Source organism: Alosa alosa, chromosome 18 (assembly GCF_017589495.1).
Source record: "Alosa alosa isolate M-15738 ecotype Scorff River chromosome 18, AALO_Geno_1.1, whole genome shotgun sequence".
Lineage (NCBI taxonomy): Eukaryota > Metazoa > Chordata > Actinopteri > Clupeiformes > Clupeidae > Alosa > Alosa alosa.
This window is the reverse complement of record NC_063206.1, coordinates 21,392,557-21,400,691: the sequence shown is the minus strand read 5'-3', so window position 1 is coordinate 21,400,691 and position 8,135 is coordinate 21,392,557. Positions and strand designations below refer to the sequence as shown.

At 42.9% G+C, this 8,135-nt stretch overlaps 1 protein-coding gene across 1 annotated transcript in view; it reads right to left on the bottom strand.

Annotated features, from left to right (window-relative positions):
• Positions 1 to 372: 372 nt before the first annotated feature.
• cnnm2a (cyclin and CBS domain divalent metal cation transport mediator 2a) overlaps positions 373 to 8,135 on the bottom strand; it is a 24,735-nt gene continuing 16,972 nt past the window's right edge. Inside the window, exons 4-8 of the mRNA XM_048269470.1 lie at positions 7,557 to 7,726; positions 6,321 to 6,414; positions 6,005 to 6,067; positions 4,188 to 4,366; positions 373 to 3,994 (exon numbers count right to left, since the gene is read on the bottom strand). Of these exons, the coding sequence (XP_048125427.1) occupies positions 3,737 to 3,994; positions 4,188 to 4,366; positions 6,005 to 6,067; positions 6,321 to 6,414; positions 7,557 to 7,726 (764 nt within the window). The 3' untranslated portion in view covers positions 373 to 3,736. The remainder of the gene's footprint in view (positions 3,995 to 4,187; positions 4,367 to 6,004; positions 6,068 to 6,320; positions 6,415 to 7,556; positions 7,727 to 8,135) is intronic.

Sequence of the window (8,135 nt, the reverse complement as noted above, 5' to 3'; positions counted from 1 at the left end):
TCCTCACTTGTTTGTGACTGCAACCATGGAGTCAACATGTTGCAGATGATGAGTACTGGTTTATTTTTGAACCATGCTCGTTTAGTCGACAGGTGTCCCACAGCCTGCCCCCAGAGACTGCCTGTCAGTCACACAACCAGCGGAGGAGCGCTCTGCCTTCTGCTGGCTGTGGTGGGGATCTGCTAACCACAAGAGGGACTGGATGAGTACTTCCAGACTGGAGCCAATATTAGCTCAGAGTCCTCCCCTGACCTCTCCCATGGCCGGTTTGTTCTCATCAGGTGAACCGGACTCTTCCCACATCCTAATGACTGCCTGTGGCCTCACACATGGGAATATATTTTACTAGAAATGACTGAGATGACAATATGCCAAAATGTCACTTTTTTTATTGTATCAACATCATTAAGCAGTATATATATACACTGTATATAGATATCTGTTATACTATTTTCTCTTCTGGTTGACATATAAGTATGCATTTAAAAGCTTTCTACATTTGAAATGTCTATGTTTACACATTCAAGAATGGAAATAGCAGCAATCAGTAATGGACTCAAATCAAATGTTGGAGCACCATTTCTGTTGAACAAAACCTTAGATGTCACAAGTAGCTTGTGTCTTTCTCCCATCACCCATGGAGGAATTACAGAAAATGAATGTACAACGTGGAAAAGCTCAAACCGTCTTTCCACATTTGTTCCCAGATATGGGGAGTCTATCCAACTAGACACCCAGAAAGAGGACGCTGTCTTTATTTTGTGACAACCAGATGTCCTACACTTAAAACCACCCTTGAAGATTCACCACTCATATACTCTATTTGTGATTAACAACTACAACAGGCTATCTCCCCACCTTAACTTGCTTTCAATGTAAATAATTAGTTCCTTTTAATCTGTGAGCTTTGGACACATCTGGCAATGTGATGTAGACTACTACTTTTCTCCCAATCGCCATGTGTCCTTCCATGAATACAAATGTGGGTAAAACGAGATTAATCCTGGACACGATTGTCCCTGCATAATTTTAACTTCTATTGCACTGAATCTTTGCTACATAAAACCATGTGGAAACAAGGCTGTTGATATTCCTCCATCTCTATCCTCATTATAAGACACATCAAGACAAACCCAAAGTCCAAAGTGGCTTCAGAGAATTGATGTCAAACCGTTAGTTCCAACGTCTAAACAATTAATTTAAAATGTCCTTGAAGATATACTGTATTGTATGAGCCTATGGCCTCCTTCCTTCTTAAAACAAGGGACTATGAGAGACAGCAATGTTTATCTGTTCCTCTGAGAAAATAAATCACCACAATGGTTATCACCTGGTGTGCTCCTTTTGTGACTTGTCACCATATAAATGCCCTCAGTGCTGATACACTAAACATAATAGGGGGTCAGGGGCATAAGACATTTTACCCACTCTGAGGAATCAAAACCGTTCGAGTAAGTAGTGATCAGGCACCATGGAAACCACAGAGTTTAAACACGAGAGAAACAGTTGGCATCCTCGGTTCACAGAGCGTGCTCAGAATCTGAGCAGTCATTTGCCCTTTATCATCACCAAGAAACGAGGAGATAGTGCTACTGGGCATTTAGGGAAACGATTGGCTGGTCATCAGAAGCTCTACTTATAGTGCTTCAAGGTGCTATCTTGTAGTACCTTTCAGGGATTCTTCACTGAAGATGAGCCAAAGAATCTTTTGATATCCCCAAAGAGTGCAATGCACAGCACTTTGTCCATATTTTAACACTATACTAGCTTTTCTAGTGTCCCAAGTTTCCTTAAATAGCTCTCTGTACACCTCTACACAGTGTCTGATAAACTAGTTGATGTGATGCATGAGTGTAGGAGTCATGTGGCATTTGATCATTTCGGGACATTTCCACAATACTTCAACAGTCTGGTAAGAGTTGAGAATTTCAATGTCTGAGCCTTAACACCATTGTCATAGCTAACTATAAGTTAAAAAATATACATCCACTTTGTTACAATCATGTCAACATAAGGGCATATGTAGCTACTCTAAAATAAAAGATGGTCTTTAAGACTAGTGATTAAAACAGACAGCTTATCAGAACAGTGTAAAAAAAAATTCTGTACCTTGAGATTTTTTCTTCTTCATATAACCAAAGTAAAAAAAGAAAAAAAAATACTATCTACTTAAATATACAAATGAAAAGGCGCTTGCATGTAAACATACACCGACTGCCTTTGTACTGTAAGTGTACAATACATGTATTCACCAGCGCGCTTGTGCGCACGCACACACACATGAATACACACCGTTACTTTCAGCAGGGAAATAAATACCATGTGTAGCCACCAAAAGACATTTCTTTGTTTCTTTTTGGCACAGTCAAAATTCTCCATGCCCCCTCCCTTCCCCTGGTGAATGCATTTGTTTTTTGCCGTCTCCATTGTCCAGTGTCTTTGGTCAAGCAGTTCAAACGCGCTTCCTCTTGCTCTGGCGCCCATGTGGACTCTCTCTCACACACACACACACACACACACACACACACACACACACACACACACTCTCTCCAGTGGAACGGCCCAACTCATTGGACTGACTGACTGAATGAATGTACGAACGAATGAATGGAGTGCCCTGTGGGATTAAAGACTTTTCGTTGAAGTTACAATGACCGTTTGAATCCAAGGCTTTAGGATAAGAATCCTCCTCCTTCAAGAGTGTTCCTCTTGGGCCCACAGCAGACGAGGACTGCTGGCTCGTCTCTGTGAGCCACCGCTGCCCTATGTGTGGGGGTGGGGAAGTGGATGGAGGGTCCGGAGCCTGTACCTGTGAGACGTCCTATTCAAGCATAGCTTAAAATGAGTGTGTGTGAGTGTTGAAGTTCACCAGTGCAGGGGTGAGCTACTCAACAAAGAGTAGCGGTGTGTAAGACTTCTCTGTGTAGAGCCTGAGGACAGTTGTCCATGTTAAGGTCTATTTTTCTCAATCTCTGTGTACATGCGTATGTATGTGTGCGTGTGTGTTTTTCTGTGTGTGTGTGCATGCGTCGCTAGTATGTCGCTATTTATGATCCTTCACACGGCACTTCCTCAGCTTGTTCACTGTCCTGGTCATGCAGAGCACCGTAAACAGTGACCTGAGTTCGACGTGAGGCTGCAAGGGGCCCATCTGGCTGGGCCTTGGGCCTCTCTGAGGTGCCCTCGCTGAGGGGGTGGGGTGGGGGAGGGAAGGGGAAGGTGCCGCCTCTAGGCTCCCTCCTGAAAAGGATCCCCAGGTCCCTGCGGCACCCTGGCAGCGCCCCTGTGTAAGCTGTCTGTGGTCCGTTGTTGTCAGGTTGGCCTCTACTCCAGGTGGTCACCTGGGGGTAAATTATGGGATAAATCCCTGCCCTCAGCTCTGCCCCATGCAGAGGCCTGCCGGTAGCTCTGGTGGTCCAGTGTGGGTGGGGTGCGAGTGAGGCTCGGCGTGGCTCGGCGCGGCGTTGATGCCGGACTGGTCTGTCGGTCTGTCTGCCCCTGTCTCCTGTGGATTGTGGATTGTATTTTCTTGTGACCTTCTCGTGATGGTAAAAACCTGTCTTTTTCTCTCTGTCTGTGTGTGTCTCTCTCTCTCACTCTCACTCTCACTCGATTTCTTTCTCTGTCTCTCACCCCCACTCCCACCTCCACTCTCTGGGGTGTGTGTGTGTGTGTGTCGAGTGCGTGTGTGTGTGTGAGGGAGTGTGTGAGCGAGTGTGTGTGTGTGTGGAGACGCTTAGATGGCGCCTTCGTTGTGGCCCGTGTGGTTTGACTGTGAGTGTGTGTTTGTGTGTGAGTGCGCATTGCAGTTGGAGTTGCCATGCACGTGCACATTGTTGGGCTGGGGTAGAAGCGGGCTGACTGAGTCGTCCACAGCGCCGGTCGACCGCTCGGGGAGGGTCAGCTCGATCTTGGTAAACTCCCCGTCGGTAGACTGGGGTGTCTTATCCATTCGGGAAGCGGTCAGGGCGTTCTGATACTGCTGCCTCGTGACCTGTGACCGATGGAAAGCGGGGGATGAGTACGGTAGAGAAGAGGAGCAATGGAACAGGAGAGATGAGGAAGAGAAGAAAAGGATATATAGAAGAGGGAGGACAGGACAACATTGTAACTAAGCAACGTGAATTACAAGGGACAGCATTGACAAAACAATATTAAACCATTTCTCTGATAGTGTCAATGCTGACCTTGATGTAGAGGAGATCCGATGTGGCTCTGACGGAATAGTCTGGAACATAGATCTGCAGGAAGGCATTGAGCTGGTTGTTGCTGCTAGCCAGAGTTGGTGTGACTGCGTCAAGGCGGTCCGATCGATTGAGAGAGTCAGAGTGGTTCAGACCAAAAGGCCGTGGGGGTGATTTGTTCTCTTTAGGGGGTAAAGAAACAGAGGATAGTTACATTTGTGCACAAAAATGCAGATGATGGTCGCATCTACATAGAAGCAGCAACATTTGTACACACACAAGATAGTATTATGGTGATGAGTTCATATAAAGTTTAGAAATGTAGACATGTAAGATAAGAAACATTATTATATACTTGACTTGTAACCTAAAGTGTGATATAAAAACACTATCTACAGAAAATCTCCTGACCACAAAATGTGACTATATTATTGTATAATTATTATATGATAACTTTAACCTATTGAAATTATTTAATTTTACATGATTCAAACAGGCATTTCTTATTGGAAAGATATAAAACCATGCCACTGGGTGGCGATACTAGACAATAACATCAGCATTTCACAGACTCTGCTACAAACTTAATGATATGGAAAATGCGAAGGCATGCTGTGTTCTGATTAACTGTGAAAACCGAGAAAGAGGCAGAATACTAAAACATACAAGTGTGAGGGAAAGAGAACCAAACAGAGAGAGAGAGCGAGAGAGCATCAGAGAGAAGAAGGAAACAACCCTTATACATATATATATATATATATATATATGTACATATATACATACAGACTACGTGAAACAAACTTGGTTTGAAAAAGTCACAATATTTCCCAAACAGCTCTTTTCCAATTAAAGTGAGATTAGGTCCTCTGGTCCTTAAAGAATCAGTTCAAAGAGTGTCCCCAGGGTAGAATTACTGCAGTCATGTGAAAGGAATGCACTGTATATAATCCGGCCTTCTTTAACGTCCAGGCAAATGTGCATATATTTTCAGAATTCAAAAGAGAGGCTCAAACTGGACTCAACGTATGCATATTTCTCAAGTGAAGCACTTCATTGGCTTAAGGTATGGATATAACTTTGAAGAACTACAGGGTTTCTGCAGGGGCAATGTCAGATACTTCTCAGATTTGCTTGGACACCAAACACAAGAGGAACTTTTTCAATGACTTCTAATGTTTTTATGTTTGGGTTTTTTGCCTTGATTTTTCTATTTAAAAAGGTCAACCCCCACAGATTTAATGCATGCGCTAGATTACACGTTTTTCCTACCCCTCATTTACTGTATGTATTACTCTCTTCATCTTTTGAATTGGTGTTAACAGATAAGACATATTTGTAGGGAGAAGGATGAAGTCTCTGTAACTGCTATTTGCACACCAAGTCAACATGACATTAATTTGGCACTACATTAATGGTCACATCACCGACTTCTTTACATTGCCGAGAGTGGTACTCATGTCATAGTGTCTTACAGTCTGCCCCAAAGAAAGAGACTCACATGATTATGTACATATACCGTAATTTCCCAACTATTAGCCGTAGCTTATACATTGATTTAGCAAAATTTCTTCAGCTATGAGGTTAATACACGGGGGCAGTTAATATGGTATTAATATGTTTTTTGTTTCTTTTAACTTGCATAAAACACTATCCTGCGGCTTATCCACAATGTGGCTAATACACAGGAAATTACTGTAGAGTGAAACGATAGTGAAAGACACTTTGACTTTGACAGAAAGAAAGAGAGAAGAAGAAGGGAGGGAGGGTGAGAGGAAGAGTCATTAAAGAGGAGACTGGTGGGCGGGATTAGGGTTTGGTACCTGGGGATCCAGCTAAAGACTCCGCCCTACTGACCACGAAGGTTCGAGACAGGGAGAGAGGAACTGGAGAGGAGAGCATGAGACCCAGAGACACAGGGGGAGAGAGAAGAATTGATCAGAGACACCAGAGCTTAATCACGAGAGCACACCAGAAGTAAAGTGTCTCACTCCACACTCAAAACAAGAGTTAAGAGCAAAGCAGGGAATATAGTAAATTCTACAAGGCCCTTCAAGGCACAGGCAAATCATTGTATCTTTGTGTTGGTGTATTTGTGTGTGTGTGTGTGTGTGTGTGTGTGTTTGTTTACTACTATACCTGGGGAGGAGGTCAAGGCTAGCATTCCGTAATAAGAAAAGGGCCCCGCTTCAAACTTCATTCCCTCCTTGCCTGCTTCAACTTCCACTTTACCCTGCCAAACACCACGGAACACCTCATACATATGAGTTTGCAATTCAACACATAACAAGTCATCCTCAAGAATCCATTTCAATGGCACAGTGTCCCAGATGACGCTGATCCACTGTTGGATCATTAACAGCATCTGCTGCTGATTCTAGCATTCCAAGTGTTTTAAAACAACATTACAACAAATCTCTCACAAAACCAATTCACACAGACTAACACATTAACATATTAATCATTCTTCACTCAGTTTGTATGTGACAGTCAGCCCTTAAAGGTGCAAAAAGTACCCTTTGTTGTCAGATATAACTAATATAATAATGATGATGTATGCAGAATAAATGAATGTGGTAAGGCTGAAGTATGTATAGTAAGGCTGTTTATCTGCTTCAGCTATATCTATATTTTTCTTTGCATGTCCAAGCCCTCTGATTTGGCCACAGATGTGTAAAAACATCTCAAAGCATAACAGAAGCCACAAAGACAGCGGTTGTCATTATTAAAGGTATTAAACCGTTAAGTTTTCCCCCGCACAATACATACTTCAATCTGTCCTACACGTTTCTTAAAAACGATGTTTTGTGACATAGTGTAATTTAGGGTGGAGAAAGTAGATAGCTAGCATCACATCACTCCTAAAGCCAGGGTTCCCACTCTAAGTCAAATGTAAAACTCCATGACTTTTCCCTGACAAAAAACCTGAATTTCCATGACTTACTAATGAATAGTACAATCTAGCGAACAATGATTTCAGAGCACCCGTGTAGCGGTCAAGAATCTTTTACTTTTTTAGAGCAGGAGATGAATAAATAGGCATTGAATAAACTCAGTTGGGCTACTCAAGCAGAAAAGCTAATAAGCAGATATATACAAATTCTGCGTAGAAATATATTTGTATTAGTGTATTTTGGCAAGAAAATTTTAAACTGCTACAACATAATTCCCTGATATTCCATGACTTTACCCAAAAATGATCCCTGACTTTCCATGTCTGGAATAGACTTTATAAAATTCCATGATATTCCAGAAATTCCATGACCTGTGGGAACCTTGTACAGCATAGTGTCCACCTCCACGGTGAAAATACTGCGTGGACAGGGAAGATGGCAGAAGAGTGTGAAGGGGGATGAGGCGGGGTCTGGCGCACACCTGTAGGATGAGAATGAAGTGGTCGACAGGCTTGTTGCGGTGGAAGAGATAGTGCTCGGGCTGCTTCTTGTTCTTGTCGTCGTACTTGAGCTCTTGAATGACGTGAGGATGCTTCAGGAGACGCAGCAGAATCTTCTCCGACATCTGAGCTGGACCAAAGGGCTCCACCTCTACAGGAGAGGGAGAGAGAAAGCGAGAGGACAGTGCAATGGAGCGGGAATGGAGAGGAGATAGTATAGACCAGGGATTCCCAAACTGTGGTACTGTCACTAGGGGGTACGCGAGATGAAAAGGGCAATGTCGGAAAGGTGTTTAAAATGATTCATTAATTAATAAATAATACATTTCGAATCCGGTTATAATGATATGGAAATTTTCTTTAAAGGAAATAATTTGTAAACTCTAGGCTATAGTAGGCTATGTTTTCATTAAAAAATAAGCTACCCACAATGCACGTGATTTCCTGCGGGCAGCCAGAATATCTGGCGCGTTAGTTTCGTGGAAGTATGGGTAGAAGGCTATGCAAACATGGAAAACTGGCTAAAAAGAGGGACATTGTCCAAAAGGCCTAATTAAATC